The sequence below is a fragment of the Ammodytes marinus genome, assembly GCF_949987685.1.
Source record: "Ammodytes marinus genome assembly, chromosome: 2".
Taxonomy (NCBI): domain Eukaryota; kingdom Metazoa; phylum Chordata; class Actinopteri; order Uranoscopiformes; family Ammodytidae; genus Ammodytes; species Ammodytes marinus.
Genome location: NC_137231.1, coordinates 34802371 through 34819870, shown reverse-complemented (window position 1 = coordinate 34819870; position 17500 = coordinate 34802371). Strand labels below are relative to the sequence as shown.

The following is a 17500-nucleotide window of genomic DNA, read 5'->3' as shown; positions in this document are numbered from 1 at the left end:
TCGCCGTTAGTTTTACTTTAAAATGATCTCCTAAGATTTTCATTGTCTGTCTGCGACCATAACTTGAAAAAACTTGAAAACCTTCACCATCCACCCTATCGACACCGACACTAGGCTGGATTTGGACCCGGCTTGGAGTGCACGAAAAACGGATCGAACTTTGCCGATCTCCCGCTGCTGTAGTGGCTCTGGAGGAAAAGGCATCGGATAGGTAAGACGTCTGCTTTGTCTTTGAAAACTTTGGAAAGTAACTTTTTTAGTAGGCTACTGCTGTCCGTGTGTGTGTGTGTGTGTGTGTGTGTGTGTGTGTGTGTGTGTGTGTGTGTGTGTGTGTGCACCGAGGCCTAAATAATAACGTGACATCTGAGATCTTTGTTATCTGAAGAAAGGATCCTCGCGCTCTTTAAACTTCAACTCTAAACTAAAATAAAAATAAACTAAGATATATTTGAAAGCGTGAAATTAAACCATACAACGTAGAAAAATCTAGCACGTGGACAGCAAAGAATAGGATGTAACAGCTTATAAAGACAGTTGAATTGTCGTGATTATATAACACATTAAAGGTGGAGTCAGTGATTCTATAGAATGCTAGTTGTCAAAATTACTTTTTGTCAAAATCAGTGAATATCTCCTCATGATCCACTACCTGTCTGAACTGTGTGTGTGTGTGTGTGTGTGTGTGTGTGTGTGTGTGTGTGTGTGTGTGTGTGTGGAAAGAAATATCCAGTGTTAATACACCATCTAGGCTCTGTAAACAGGTATGTTGCTATAGTTACAGTGGGCCCTCTTTGTTTACATTCCCTTTGTTTACATGCCTGTTCACAGAGCCTAGGCTCTGTATTAACACCCAAAATAGTTCAGCACATACATATAGTACAGACAGGTAGCAGATCATGAGGAGATATTCACTGATTTGGACAACAAGCGTTCTCCAGAATCACTGACTACACCTTTAATGTCACTGTCATACTGTAGTTGTTTACAAACTCTTTTGTTTTCCGAGTGGAAGATGTCTTTGGAAATAGCTTGTTTATTTTGATACTTTTTGTATTTGCATATTATTTGAACTTAACAAATGTTTTACTATAATTATTTTACCTTTTTATATTATTGACCATTACAGGTGTAGTCAGTGATTCTGGAGAACGCTTGTTGTCAAAATCACTTTTTGTTAAAATCAGTGAATATCTCCATTTGCATACCCTTTGTTTACAGAGTCTAGGCTGTATTTACATGTTTTTTTCAGCTCACATTTGTACAGGTAGTGGATCGCGAGGAGAAATTCACTGGTATTTACAAATTGATTATGACAACAAGCATTCTCCAGTGTGTGTGTGTGTGTGTGTGTGTGTGTGTGTGTGTGTGTTTTGTTGACCCCTTCACCTCTTGCTGAGGTGTATTGGGATCATGTTTGGGTTATTTTGGGGATGGCTCAGTTTACACACACACACACACACACACACACACACACACACACACACACACACACACACACACACACACACACACACACACACACACACACACACACACACACACACACACACACTCTGAAGGTCTTTGCACAGAGTTGCGGCATTAGCACACACACTCTTCCCATTCACACCTACAGTTCACACGCTTACATTGATATCAATTCATTTCCTATGGAGTGTATATCAGTATCTTTATTGATGAGCTATCTACCTTTCTATCAATACATCTTCATCATCTAATGGTGAGTTTTTGCCTGTTTCTATGTTGTTAGCTGTACTGAGCTACATGCTATCATTCACTAATATGTTGTAATTTTATTCATATGGATTTTTAACTCATCCATGTCAGCTTACAGTAAAAGTTAAGCATCAAAGATACATATGGAGTCAGTGATTCTGGAGAACGCTTGTTGTCAAAATCACTTTTGGTCAAAATCAGTGAATATCTCCTCATGATCCGCTACCTGTCTGTACTGTGTGTGCACTGAAAATAATATTTTAATACACAGCCTAGGCTCTGTTAACTGGTGTATAATCAAAGGGTATGTTAACAAGGGGGGGCCCACCGTAGCTAGCAACATGCCCGTTTACAGAGCCTAGGCTGTGTATTAACGCTGTTTTTTTTATCCAGCACACACACACACACACACACACACACACACACACACTGTACAGACAGGCAGCAGATTTATTGGAGCTTTTCACTGATTTTTGAAATATTTTGACAACAAGCATTCACCAGAATCACTGACTCCACCTTTAACACTTATCTGTCTGTTTTCTGTGAGTGTTAGGTGGTGGTTTATATAACAATACATCATGACTTAGATCACCGCCCGATTATATAAGGTTAAAAGTCTTAGGAAGCTTATTTAAACTTCTGTTGGACTTTTCCTTCGTGTCTGCTCCTCATATGCAAGTAACACAAATAACCCTAACCCTCTTAATCATATATTATAATAATCATATAGATCTATATTATCTTCCTCAAGCTATGAAACTGTTAAATGAGACTGAGAGTGTCACTTAGCCCACCAGCCAACCCTTGTTTTCGCCTTGCACTTTATATAGTTGAAACTTGTTTATTTGTTGTTTTGCATTATTGGTATGGCTATGTTTCTGACAGGTACTGTAAATAAGAATTTTACTGCACATTGTATGTGACAAATACATTTAAAATATATTACTTCCAGAGATGGATGGATGGATGGATGGATGGATGGATAGATAGATAGATAGATAGATAGATAGATAGATAGATAGATAGATAGATAGATAAATAGATAGATAGATAGATAGATAGATAGATAGATAGATAGATAGATAGATAGATAGATAGATAGATAGATAGATAGATAGATAGATAGATAGATAGATAGATAGATAGATAGATAGAGTTGGAGCTTGATAAGTCTGGATCTAATGCAGAACTCACGGGGACATGAGAGCAGATAACGGGACGGAACGAGTTATATTTTATTTTATTGGAAAGCAGAAGTTGAGTGAGTGTTCCAGAGAGATTCCTGGAGAAGGTTTGACGTGATCTAGTGAGTTTGTTATTTCCCAGAGTTCACGGAGGGCAGGAGAGGGATGGGACTGCTTCTGCTTTCTATGAGTAAACCCATGGAAAAGATCTAAATCACAGTATGGTAGACAGACAGACAAGTATTAAGTGTTAACCCACTATGATCTGGCTTATTTTGAAGACATTTCACCTATTTTTTCAAGATTTTTTTTCTAAATTGGAAAAATAAACACTAGTTTAAGATTGGGAAGCTTTAGATTATCTGATTTTTAATGTTCAAGGTGCTACGAGGAATATTTAGTTTGTGTTAATTCGCGCACCCCCTTTGGACAAAAGTTGCGTTTTTTTTTACCACGCCAGCTGTTGTTCCTGGGTGAGCGTATACCCATGACAAAGGCATTAAGAAAAACGATATACAAAATAGCATTCTTTGCACTGATGGTCTCGTTTGCTGTTACATGTAATTCATGATCATCAGAGGAAAAATTAGACTGTTTCAGAAATATTTAAAAGTTCCTCGTAGCACCTTTAAATATGCATCTGATGTTCCATATTGTGTCAGGTTTGGTTTACTGTTGTTTCAAAAAGTCATAGATTTGTGCTTTTTTTCTTCTTTTTTTTGTATATCTTTATTGATTTTCAAATGGTTGACATTAACAAATGTCTGGTGTATTTTTAAAGTGACAGAACGTCTAATATATACAAATGTTAGTTTAGAGTGTCCTAGCTTCAGTGACTGCGTGTGAGAGACACATGAGCTCCTACGCCCCAACGCTGACAGAGTTATGACACCCTGCATACCTGTGTGTGTGTGTGTGTGTGTGTGTGTGTGTGTGTGTGTGTGTGTGTGTGTGTGTGTGTGTGTGTGTGTACTGACAAGTTTATGTCTTCAGGGCTCGTATTTTGAGTGGAGCAGAGTAGTTACTTGAAAGATTTAAGTCAGAGAACTCACTGCAAGTGTGTCTATCCTGTATCTTATCTCCTGAGCAGTTGAAAGGAAGTGGGGGGTGACTGTAGCTCAGGTGGTAGAGCGGATCGGTCAATGATCGAAGGGTTGGTGGTTCAATTCCTGCCCTGACATGACTTTTGACATGGTTGTTGTGTCTTTGGGCAAAACACTTCACCCACCTTGCCTCGTTGAATGTCGATAGTTAACCTGCTATCGGTGTATGAATGTGTGTGTGAATGGTAACGTGGGAATGGGAACAGGTCTCCCTTGAAAAAGAGTATTCGGTCTCAATGGGATTTACCTGTATGAATAAAGGTTTAAAAAAAAATTAAAAGGGTCAAATTCCTTATTAACACAACCTCTACATCCTCTTTAAATCTGTAATACTGCGCTAAATGAACACACACTGTTTTCATTGTGTTTAACTGCCTCAGGGCGCAGCGTTTTCTTGCCGGTTCAAATCTCTACATGTCAAATCAAGCACATCCCAACATTCTTCACATGCCAGCAACGTTTATTTTTTATTTTTTAAGCATCCCTTTAACACATCATAAAAGACATCTGCTCCATGGCATTTTGCTGATTTAGAACTGTACATTTTTACCCTAAATAGCTGATATTACTGAATTGACAAATCATTTCACATGTCCAAATGAATGTAAAGGGTCACTGTGTAGTTTCAGAGGAGGGGGATTTGTTTACATTCACAGAGCCTGCAGTTAGCTTACAAAACACTTTCTCTCTACATGTAATTCTTAGTATTGAAAAATTATATCATCATAAATCAAAACTAAATTATTTTGAGGAACCTGGAACCAAACGTAAGACTAGAATATGTCTGTAAACCAAACTGTGGGCCCTGCTGCTGTAAACAACAACAACAGTGAAACAGTAACTTTTCAGGAAGCTTTCTAACTTCAAACAGTGTTCCAGGGATCACATTTTCCTGTGAGGAAAGTTTGTTTATTCAGTTATGAGAATATACCTTAGAAAATGTCTCACTTCTTTTTTTTTTTTTTTTTTTTTTTTACCTTTATTTATACAGGTATATCCCATTGAGTCCAAAGACTCTTTTGCAAGGGAGACCTGTTCCCATTTACACGTTACCATTCACACACACAAACACCGATTCTCTGACACACCCTAAGCTACACACTGCATCTTTAAATGTTGTGGTTTGAGAACAACACTCATGTTTGTCCTGGTTTCTATGACGATGGCAGTGCAAGGTTAAGGTTTTATAGACGCTCATCCCACTCACCAGATGGTTCAACATGGTTTTATAAAGTCAAACTGAACATTTATTTGGAACATTGATTCCCTGAAAAAGGCCTTTTTGACAACGACGACATTTACATTATTTTTGCCATTTTTCATGGTAACCTACATTTTTATCCTTAAAGGTGGAGTCAGTGATTCTGGAGAACGCTTGCTGTCAAATATTGTCTTTGTCATAATCAATGAATATCTCCTCATGATCCACTACCTGTCTATCATTTCAAATCATTCACTAGACAATAAAACTACAACAATGGGGTTGTTCTTAAACCAGTGGTGTAGTCCTACAGTATATTCACTTTACCATTTGATTTATGTGATAACCAGCTGGAAGTCTTTACAGTCTCTCAGTGTGTCATAGCAAGAGTCTGCTGGTCCCACTGAGCTCTCTGTGTGTGTGTGTGTGTGGGGGGGGGGGGGGTGTGTGACAGAGAGAGAGAAACAGAGAGAGAGTGAGAGACAGAGAGACGGAGAGAGACACAGACAGAGAGAGAGAGGTGTGTGTGTGTGTGTGTGTGTGTGTGTGTGTGTGTGTGTGTGTGTGTGTGTGTGTGTGTGTGTGTGTGTGTGTGTGTGTGTGTGAGAGAGACAGAGAGAGACAGAGCGAGAGAGAGCGAGAGAGAGGGAAAGAGAGAGAGTGCAAGAAAGAGAGAGACAGAGAAAGATAGAGAGACGGAGAGAGAGAGAGAGAGAGAGAGAGTGAGTACTCTCACAGTGTTTTCTTAGTTTATTGTGTTGCGTAATCACAGGACAGTGCTGCTGCAGCTGCAAGACACTTTGTTCGGACTGAAAAACATGCCTGAGCGCTGTTGTGTATTCTTGTTCTATACTAGATACTCCGGTAGAACACTGGTGACTTCGCTGCCTTCTTCAACATCTCACTGTAGACTCTTCCACTATTGAGGATGAAGTGTCAGTGCGTTTCTTGTGGTATACAATAACCCTTTCCATTCAAAGGAAGGAAGGAGGGAATTCAAAGATTGGTTCCATGGGTCACTAGTGGGTTAGTCTGGAGTGAAGCCCCACAAACCTGGTATGAACAGCCAGTAAGAGTGTTCAGCAGGTTGTGGATGGCGAAGGAATGTGTTGAGATTTTCCCGAAAAAAAACTGGTTCCATGGACTTCATAATAGGGGAAAGTGGAACTGACTACCCAGGGCCCAAATCAGTTGTGGGAGCCCTTAAAAACACAATGAAGAAAGATCTAACTTCTCCTGGAAGTTAGTTGATGCCCAACTTCCTACCAAGCATTTAGTTTCCTCTGCAGCGGACTGTAGTTCTTTCTTAAGCATTGCCCTGGACATTGTTGCTGACTTTGTTTCGTTCTCACAGCTTATACGACATCACGTGAAGTTTGTTTTGAAAGGGACATAAACCAGAGACAGGGGGCATCCGGATTTGAACCGGAGACCTCTTGATCTGCAGTCAAATGCTCTACCACTGAGCTATACCCCCACACTGATGAGGATCTGTCAGTGCTTTTTTTGTGTCATGAAATAACCCTTTCCAGGCAATTCAAAGACTGGCTCCAAAGATAGTCTGGAGTGAAGCCCCACAAACCTGGTATGAGCAGCGAATAAGAGTATGCAGTAGGTTTCCAGACAATGGGATGCGTTAAGGATAAATGGAGACTACCTTTATTGGCTCTACCATGGCTACAGTTCATGCCTGTAAAGAAATGCCCTCCCTTCCATACACGTTTATGGGGAACAGTCACATGGGAGTGTTGAAGCGGTAGGGGGCATCCGGATTTGAACCGGAGACCTCTTGATCTGCAGTCAAATGCTCTACCACTGAGCTATACCCCCACACTTTTGAAGAGGTGTCAGTGCTTTAGTTGTGGTTTTGTCCTATGAAATAACCCCCAAAAAATGGTTCCATGGACGTCATTGTGGTGGCAAAGTAAAACTGTCCACCCAGGGCCCAAATCAATTGTGGCAGCCATCAAAAACACAATGATGAAAGATCTAACTTCTCCTGGAAGTCAGTTGATGCCCAACATCCCACCAAGCATTTAGTTTCCTCTGCAGAAGACTGTAGTTCTTTCTTAACCGTTGCCATTATCGTTAACCTTGTCTCATTCTCAGAGATTATACGAGATGACATCAAGTTTGTTGTGAAAGGACATAAATTAGAGGCAGGGGGCATCTGGATTTGAACCGGAGACCTCTTGATCTGCAGTTAAATGCTCTACCACTGAGCTATACCCCCACAATCACATCAATCATCTCACTGTAAGAAACTTCCAGTATTGAAGGTAAACACTAGCCTGGCATTCCCAGACCTGCCACTAGGCGCTGGCAAATTACATTTGCTGTGCCTGTTGGTCTGGACACTCTCCATTGAAGCTTTTTCAGAAAGTCCAGAAATCCAGACTCACGTTTCAATTGGTTCTATCTAATATGGGCGCGCCAGAGCCCTTTATATGGTACTCTGGGGCGGACGTAACCGGATGACGACAGTGACGTGCATGCGCCGTCGAAGCCGTGATAGTAAACATCAAAGATGGCTGCAGATATGTAGTTTGAGTTTGAGACTGCTTCGGCCTCGACCCTTTACGATTTGGAAGACGGCACTCAAATCTTTCATTAGCATGTAAGTGGAATATTACGTCACCTTGTGCATCGCTCTGATTGGTTGTAGGGCTATCCAACTGTGTGCAGTGGCATTTGAAATGCACAAGTAGGAGCCGCCCCTTGAGTTGGAAATTACTATTGATCGTGGCCAGACCCTCTATCGTTCAAGATATCAGGGTCTGGATTTCCAGGCTAGGTAAACACCTACTTTCATGTAAAGTTTGAGAAGATACAAACTGTGGAAGTATGTTTGTTGTGAAGGGACCCAAACCAGAGGTAGGGGGCATCCGGATTTGAACCAGAGACCTCTTGATCTGCAGTCAAATGCTCTACCACTGAGCTATGCCCCCACACTGACTAAGGACTGGTACCGTGGATTTCGTAGTGTGGGGAAAATCGAAATGACCACTCAGGGCCCAAATCAGATGGGTAGCCCTCAAAACAAAAAAAATAAAAAATAAATCAATGCTTGAAGATATAACTTCAGCTGGAAGTTTATTGATGTCGAAATCTCCAACAAGATTTGGTTTCCTCTGTAGATCACTGTGATGTGTGCTTTAGTTGTGGTCTGTTTTGTCCTATGAAATAACCCTAAAAAAACCCAGTTGATGCCCAACCTCCTACCAAGCATTTAGTGTCCTCAGCAGAAGACTGTAGTTCTTTCTTAATCGTTGCCTTGGACATTGTCGCTGCCTTCGTCTCGTTTTCACAGCTTATACGACATCAAGTCAAGTTTAAAGTTCATGCCTGTAAAGAAATGCACTCCCTTCCATACACGTGTATGGGGAACAGTCACATGGGAGTGTTTAAGTAGTAGGGGGCATCCGGATTTGAACCGGAGACCTCTTGATCTGCAGTCAAATGCTCTACCACTGAGCTATACCCCCTCTCCCTTCATAGAGTCTCAGTCCTCTTCACACCAGACCCGGGTTAGAATCCAGCCCTGGTCGTTCTCTGCATGTCATTCCCCTCTCTTACACATTTCATCCCTGTCTCTACACACTGTCAATAGAAGCATGAAAAATTCCCCAAAAAATTATCTTAAAAAAAGTTGTTTCTGAATCTGTCCCATTGTGTGAACTGCTGTGCTCAGTGAACTCTGTCTCATTCACCCTTCAACCAAAGACACAGCCATGCAGATTCCTGTGTGTAAGAGTAATACAGAGTGTGTGTGTGTGTGTGTGTGTGTGTGTGTGTGTGTGTGTGTGTGTGTGTGTGTGTGTGTGTGTGTGTGTGTGTGTGTGTGTGTGTGTGTGTGTGTGTGTGTTTGAGTGAGCTCTGGGTTGCGTTGAATGTCAGGAATGTTGAGGCTTTCTGCTGCAGTTCTTACTCTGACAGAGAGAGAGAGAGAGAAAGAGAGACAGAGAGATTTTTTTATTTTTTTCAAACTTTATTCTCAGTATTTTTCAACAATGAATGACCATTTTACACAGACATGTTATATACAAATAAAAAAACATCTTCATTGAAACCTGAGAGAGGGAGAGAGAGAAGAGAGAGAGAGTGAGAGGGGGGAAGAGAGAGAGAGGGAGGGAGGGAGGGAGAGAGAAGAGAGAGAGAGGGAGGGAGGAAGAGAGAGGAGAAAGAGAGAGGGAGGAAGGGAGGGAGGCAGGGAGGGATGGAGAGAGGAGAGAGAGACAGAGAGAGAGGGACAGAGAGAGAGTTAGAGGGAGAGAGAGGGAGGGAGGGAGAGAGGAGAGAGAGAGAGAGGGAGGAAGGGAGGGAGGCAGGGAGGGATGGAGGGAGGGAGGGAGAGAGAGAGAGAGAGGGACAGAGAGAGAGAGAGTTAGAGGGAGAGAGAGGGAGGGACAGAGAGAGAGAGGGAGGAGATAAGGACAGAGAGAAGACAAAGGAAGTAAAGATAGTGTAAAAGCAAAACAAAGAAAGAGATTATTTTCTCAATTTCACAAAAACACTTTATTCACATAATCATCTGTCCAGTTTACCAAATAAATAAATAGCAAATGCATTAAAATCCCATTTTACAAAACGAAAAATTGTGAGGGACTAACTACTGCAATATAGAAAGCTGCCAAGGGGATTGTACCCTTCCCCTAATGTAAAGTGTTACCTCAGTTTGAAATGAAGTTGGATGTGTCTTTGTCAGTGTGTATCTTAAGTCGGTGTGTGTGTGTGTGTGTGTGTGTGTGTGTGTTAGACTTGACAAACTACATACAACATTTATATTTTATAATTTGATTTATCTTTCTCTACCTTTTGTTTATTTAACTTAATCTTTTTAACTGTGCCTGTCTCCATGTATTTCCTCCTATATCTCTCTCTCTGTCTCTCTCTCTCTCTCACACACACACACACACACACACACACACACTCATATGCACACACACACACACTCTCACTCACTCTGGTCATGTGATTTAGCAGTTGAGATGAGCAACAGAGCAGGAATCTGAGCTACAGCCAAAACATTACATAAAGTTCTCTCCCCCTCTCTCTCTCTCTCTCTCTCTCTCTCCCCCTCTCTCTCTCTCTCTCTCTCTATTTCACACACACACACACACACACACACACACACACACACACACACACACACACTCTCTCTCTCTCTCTCTCTTTATCTCTCAAGTGGATGTACTCCCCTTCTGGAAGCTTATGCAGAAACAAAAATATTGTTTTATTTCTAATTGCTTTTTCAAGGACTGGAAAAATTTGAGATTTTTGTCTATTTTGCTTCCATAACATGTCAGAAAACAACAAAAACACCACTGGCAGACAACGGTGCCAAAATACAGATGTACCGTAGCTTGTAAATACGCACAAATAAACTGCAACTAAACGTACACAACACATTTCCATCAGTGCAATGTGCAGATGTCTTGACTTTACTTTTAGATAGTTTATGTGGGACTTCAGACGTACAGAACTTGTGACTTGCATAAAAAATGATTCGATCCCACCATTTTCACATATTCTCTGAAAGCCTTTAAAAGCTGGCCGCTGCAGTGTTTTAAGGTCTATAGCCTCACTGCAGTGATGATTTTTTTTTTTAAATATTATTATTTTGAAAACTTTCTTTACAGTAAAGTGTACAAACAATACGTCATGGCAATTCAAAGACAATAGAAAAGTTCACATTAAATGAGGAAGTGTCAGGCTGCTATGAAGTAAATAAGTAAAAAGTATTTATATAGCGCTTTTCACAGACAGGGTCACAAAGTGCTTTACAATGTGCATAGAAAATAAAAGCTTAGTGAAATACTAGTAAATACATCTCTAAGAATAAAAATAACAAAAAAATATATCTGATTTTCTGTTGGTTAATGATAAAATAAGCAACATAAAAAAGACAGAAGTTACCCACAAGCTGAACTTGTGTTAAAGGCCAATGCAAAGAAGTCAGTCTTTAACTGGTCAACCTAACAGTCTGTGTGTCCTCTGGTACGCTGTGACATCACTACTGGATTACATCATTCTTTAATCTCTCTCTCCGTTTCCCTTCTTCCGTCTATTGTTCTCAAATCTCTATGTCTTCACCGTGAAGTCGCTCTGCTGCAGTTTGCATTCAGCTCTTCCTTTCTTTGTCTCTCTCACACACACACTCTCTTACACACACACACTCTCTTACACACACACACGCACGCACACACACACACACACACACACACCCTCTCTCTCTCCTGTCCAGCTGTTTCCTACAGTCAATTCACGTTCTTCTTTTTGAGACTTGACAGAAAACAAAGAGAGAGAGAGAGAGAGAGAGAGAGGGTGTGTGTGTGTGTGTGTGTGTGTGTGTGTGTGTGTGTGTGTGTGTGTGTGTGTTTATGTACTTGTGCTTTTTACAAAAAAACTATTTGAGTTTTAGAGCTTTACAGTGAATACATTTAGTCCGGTTCTCACTTGGAGACAGGCCTTTAAAGGGATGTTTGAGGGTTAACACTAGGTTTTAAGGACAGGCCTTTAAAGGGATGTTTGAGGGTTAACACTAGGTTTTAAGGACAGGCCTTTAAAGGGCTGTTTGAGGGTTAACACTAGGTTTTAAGGACAGGCCTTTAAAGGGCTGTTTGGGGGTTAACACTAGGTTTTAAGGTTCAGGTATGAATTAGGTTTATGTTAGGGGTTAGTGTAAGGGTTGGGGATAGGCATTTAGTTTTGATGGTACATATTAGAGTAAGGGGCTAGGGAATGCATTATGTCAATGAATGTCCTCATAAGTATAGCCATACAAACATGTGTGTGTGCGTGTCTGTCTTTGTGTGTGTGTGTGTGTGTGGGAGAGATTCAGTGTTACATAACCTTAGTGAGTGGGATGCTGTTTGTGTATAAACTGCACTAACATTGTGAAATCACTCACACACACACACACACACACACACACACACACACACACACACACACACACACACACATACACTATAAGTTTTCTTGACTACATTTGTTCACCTCTTTTTCTCCTCAGAGATGTAGCGTGTGTGTTGGTGTGATCAGCGGACCATGATGCACCTCTTCCTGCTGCTGATCCTTCTAGCCACTGCAGCCTACACACAGGTCGACCCATGTAAGTATACACACACACACAGACAGACATCAAGCTTGCACACACACTGACACGCACACACACACACACACACACACACACACACACACACACACACACACACAGACAGACAGCAAGCTTGCACACACACTCACACACACAGACACACACACATACATAGGCACGAAACACACACACACACGCACGCAGGCAGGCAGGCAGGCAGGCAGACAGACAGGCAGGCAGGCAGGCAGGAAGACAGACAGACAGACAGAGACAAACGCACGCAGACACAGTGTTGGGAAAGTTCTTTTTCTACGTGAACTAGTTCAAAGTTCAGTTCACACCCTTTAAAATGAACTAGTTCAGTTCATAGTTCATAATTCAAAATTATGAACTAAGTTCACAGTTCAAAAATGAACTAGTTCATAGCTCTTTTTTTTTAAATATGTTGCTGCAGGCTATTTTTCTAAATAATTGCCACATACCATATAGAACCACAGACAGAAATAATTTCAATAACATTCAGTCCACACTAGAAGCCAGCTGCAGCTTTTCCCCCTACAGTATGTTCTCAAAAACATGAGGAAAAAGTTGCTGTTTGAATGGTCTTTTTAATGAAGAATTATTCTAACAAAAACGGTTAAGGTGCAAAAGTTTTTCCATTTTTATAATTTTCCAAACCTGGAAACAATTCACATGAAATGTCATTCAAATAAAGCAACACTGGAAAAATATACCAGGCAGGTTCTACAAACAAATTACAACTTAAAATAGTAAAACCCTCAATGAGACCATTCTAAACTGCAGTATAGGGCCTACTGTTAACAACAAAGTCCAGAAGATGTGTTGACATAATTATTAACACAAACACAATCTGAGGTAGGTAACAATCATACGAAGGAGAGGTAGAGCCTGAGGCTAGGTCCATGGTCTGAGTAAGTCATGGACCTATAAAGAAAGAGGAGTAAGTGCTGCTGCATTCATTTGTTTTTGGTTGCGTTCCGAATCGCATACTTTCTACTATATAGTATGTAGAAAAAAGATTTAGGATGTCCCGATTCTTGTGGCCAGATTTAGGATGGTTAGAAGTACCCGGATGTCCTACTTCATGCGGCCAAGATTGTTAGTGTTGAAAAGTGCATCTTATTTGGGCGATTCACAATCCACCCACAATCCAGTGCGCACATGAAGTGACGTAACATCGACGAAGCCTCCATATGAAAACAAACGGGGATGCGACGGATATAAAAGCAAGAGGCAAGATCAAGGCGCAATGTTATGATGAAATAAGAGAGAAAAGTATGTCCCAATAGTATGCCTACTGCATCCTAACTAGATTCTTTTTATCGTCGGATGTAGTATGTAGAATGAAAAAAAGAAAGAGTATGCGATTCGGAACGCAACCTTTGTTTTTTTCCGCGGTGTTTCACATTTTGATGACGCAGCGGCGGTGCGACGTTGTGGTGGCATGTGTTGCCAGATTGGGTGTTTTTCAGCTACATATTAAGGGCTGTTTACGCTGTCTTTTAGCGGGGGTTTTCTATGGAAATCTGGCACTCGATGAACGATTGAACGACTGAAAGAGCGCCGTTCACAAACGCCAGAATGAGCGCGTTCGTAAAAACGTTCATGAGGCAGAAATACATACGTTACGTTCAGTTCACGTTCGCACCCAATATGAACGAGTTCATGAACGATCGTTCATTGAACGCGTTCAGGCACAACACTGCGCAGACACACACACCACACACACGCATACACAGACACGGACACCGACAGAGACAGACAGACAGACAGAGGCACGCACACACGCACACAGACAGGCAGACAGACAAAGGCACGCACACACACATACACGCAAACACACAAACGCTTGCATGCACGCACACAGACACCACGCACGCACACATATACCCACACACACGCTGGCTGTAGAAATGTTTTCATGTGTTTGATATGTGTGTGTGTTCTCAGCACACTGCCGCTATGCGTTGGGCATGGGAGATGGACGGATTAAGGACAGTGACATCACAGCCTCCAGCCAATGGTACGAGACCACTGGACCACAGTACGCCAGGTCAGTGTGATGTGTTTGGTTATTACAATATAAATAACGTCTGATTTTCAACATAATCACACTTTTTTAAAATTGACTATTTTGCTTGTACACTGATTAAGTTAAGAATTTAATAGCTTTCATTTCAAATTTACCAAAATAAAATAAAATTCAAATACCAGTTCAGTTTAATTTTGTCATTGTTACAGGTAACAACAACATGTTGTCAGAGCAAAGCACAAACAAGCATAAAGTTTCAGCTGTCCACCAATTTAAACATTTACATAATTTAATCTGATCTCCATACATGGAATATTTTATTTATTTTCTCTATACACACATACTGTATAAGGTTATGATACGTGATGTAACAGTAGCTAAAGGGGCTAAATAAGACTTTCAAATGAATGTTTCATTGCTGTAAACCTAAACTTTAACTTTAAGTCTTTTGTTGTGTTTGCAGGTTGAACCGTGAGGAGGGGGACGGAGCCTGGTGTCCAGAGGGACAACTGGAGCCTTCAGACAGTCAGTACCTGCAGGTGAGTGTGTGTGTGTGTGGGGGGGGGGGTGTTTAATCATATGTATCTGTATGGGGTGTATGGGATAGTTACAGAAAAAAAGTCCATTTGCGATTCCTATCTTCTGAGATTTCGAATCAATTCATAATTTGCAAAAATAGTTTTATTGATTTATTTATTTATAAAATAAACTTAACATTACGTGCATTACATGTTTCCCATTAAAATAGACATTCATTCCATAATTTGCCACAATGCAAACAAGTGCAATAGACTAAATCGTCTTCAGATGAACCTCACATCCCCATCCTCACGGTCTCTCGAGGATAAATAAAAGTTAAATGAAAAATGAAAAAAAACATCCCACATTAACCTGTGTGTGTGTGTGTGTGTGTGTCTGTCTGTCTGTCTGTCTGTCTGTCTGTCTGTCTGTCTGTCTGTCTGTCTGTCTGTCTGTCTGTCTGTCTGTCTGTCTGTCTGTCTGTCTGTCTGTCTTTCAGGTGGACCTGGGCCGGCTGACTTTCCTCACCGTAGTGGGGACTCAGGGCCGATACGCCCGTAACTCAGGGAATGAGTTTGCCCGCGCGTACAGACTGAACTACAGCAGAGACGGGCTGATATGGAAGGCCTGGAGGAACCGGCTAGGGAACACTGTGAGTCAGATTAAAGCTGGGGTGGAGGATTTGGGGAGAAAATGGCAGTTGGGATAGAGATTCAAATTCAAATACCTCAACCACTCCACTTGTTCTCTTTGGTCCCTCCCTGACACGCTCTACACCAGCAAAGTCGTGCCAAAGTGAATGGACAGTCCCAACAGCCAATAAGAACAGAGAATCGGAACCTCGCTCTGATTGGTCAAAGTGTACAGCTCATGTTAACTTTGACCAATCAGAAATCAGATACCCCAGCTTTAATATAGTAGCCACGAGGAACTTTTAAATATTTAGAGATAATACATAAAAACACGCCACACAATTTGAGACAATACATTTTTAAAGCTAACTAACTAGGGGAGAGTTAACTTGAAGGCCTGGAGCAACCGCCTAGGAAACACCGTGAGTCACATGTTTAGCTAATATTTATGGGGATTTAGTCCGGTTCTCCCTTTGGGACAGGCCTTTAAAGGAGCTGTTTGAGGGTTAACACTAGGTTTTAAGGTTCAGGTATGAATTGGGTTTATGTTAGGGTACAGTAAGTGTAAGGGTTGGGGTTAGGCATTTAGTTTTGATGGTTAGGGTTAGGGAATGCATAATGTCAATGAGTGTCCTCACAAGTATAGCCGTAAAAAAATGTGAATTCCCAAAACTTCCACAGACTAATAAAAAACACAACTTATCAAGATAAATTGTTTTGTTTAAAGATATTTAAAGATGCTCAGAGGAACTTTCAGTTTGTGTTAATTTTAGCGGCCGCTTAGTATTCTTTGCACTGATGGTCTCGTTTGCTGTTACATGTCATGTATGATCATCAGAGGAAAAATTAGACTGTTTCAGAAATATAAAAAATTTCCTTGTAGCGCCTTTAACTTAAAAACTTAATAACTTAATGTTCTTGTTGTGTGTTATTTTCTGTTTGTCTGCAGGTGATGGAGGGGAATAAGGACGCGTACACCTCGGTGATTAACGACCTCCATCCTCCTGTGGTGACGCGCTACGTCAGACTGATCCCCGTCACCAAACTCAGCACCACCGTCTGTATGAGGGTGGAGCTGTATGGATGTCTGTGGGAAGGTAAGCGGCATTCACACTGTGTTACTACAACCTCTGAAGCAATATTTGGACAATATTTACCTGCAGGAAGTAGTAGATATTATATATTATTGTTTGATTAGATGCAAAAAAAACAACTAAAATTCTCAAGGCAAAGTGTCTTTGAAAGATTTTTAAGTTTTGAGGCAAAAACTAAAACTACTTTTGAGCCAACTCATTATCATTTGCTGACATAATTTATCATTCATATGTAATGTAACTTTACGTTTTCAGTTTTACACACTAAGAATTCCAAACAATAACAGTTGTGCCAACAGAAAACAAACCAAGTTTGTCAAAATGTTGATTCAAACATTATACAGTGTTAAAAAAAGTTCTGAACAAAATACAAGATGGCATAACTTTTACTTTGACTCTCTCCCCCTCTCTCCTCTCAGACGGTCTGATCTCGTACTCTGCTCCAGAGGGTCAGCTCATGATGCCTCCAGCTTTCCCCATCGCCAGCCTCAACGACTCCACCTACGATGGAGTCCACGAGAAGAGGTCAGTTACTAGACACTGACAGACAGACAGACAGACAGACAGACAGACAGACAGACAGACAGACAGGCAGGCAGGCAGGCAGGCAGGCAGGCAGGCAGGCAGGCAGACAGGCAGGCAGACAGACAGACAGGCAGGCAGGCAGGCAGGCAGGCACACACACACACACACACACACACACACACACACACACAGGCACGCACGCACGCAGAGAGACAGACAGACACTCACACACACACACAGACAGGCAGACAAACACACACACACACACACACCGGTATCCTAGTCAAGGAATCAGTATTTCTTTCGATATTGAAATATATATATTTTTTTTGTAAAATTTGTTTATACAAATTACACTATAAGACAAGCAC

General features: G+C 41.2%; 1 protein-coding gene across 1 annotated transcript in view; it reads left to right on the top strand.

Annotated features, from left to right (window-relative positions):
- ddr2l (discoidin domain receptor family, member 2, like) overlaps positions 1 to 17500 on the top strand; it is a 29880-nt gene that overhangs the window by 131 nt on the left and 12249 nt on the right. Inside the window, exons 1-7 of the mRNA XM_080048198.1 lie at positions 1 to 211; positions 12223 to 12321; positions 14278 to 14380; positions 14823 to 14898; positions 15378 to 15530; positions 16460 to 16607; positions 17024 to 17129. The exon at positions 1 to 211 is cut by the window's left edge and continues 131 nt beyond it. Coding sequence (XP_079904324.1) covers positions 12258 to 12321; positions 14278 to 14380; positions 14823 to 14898; positions 15378 to 15530; positions 16460 to 16607; positions 17024 to 17129 — 650 coding nt within the window. The 5' untranslated portion in view covers positions 1 to 211; positions 12223 to 12257. The remainder of the gene's footprint in view (positions 212 to 12222; positions 12322 to 14277; positions 14381 to 14822; positions 14899 to 15377; positions 15531 to 16459; positions 16608 to 17023; positions 17130 to 17500) is intronic.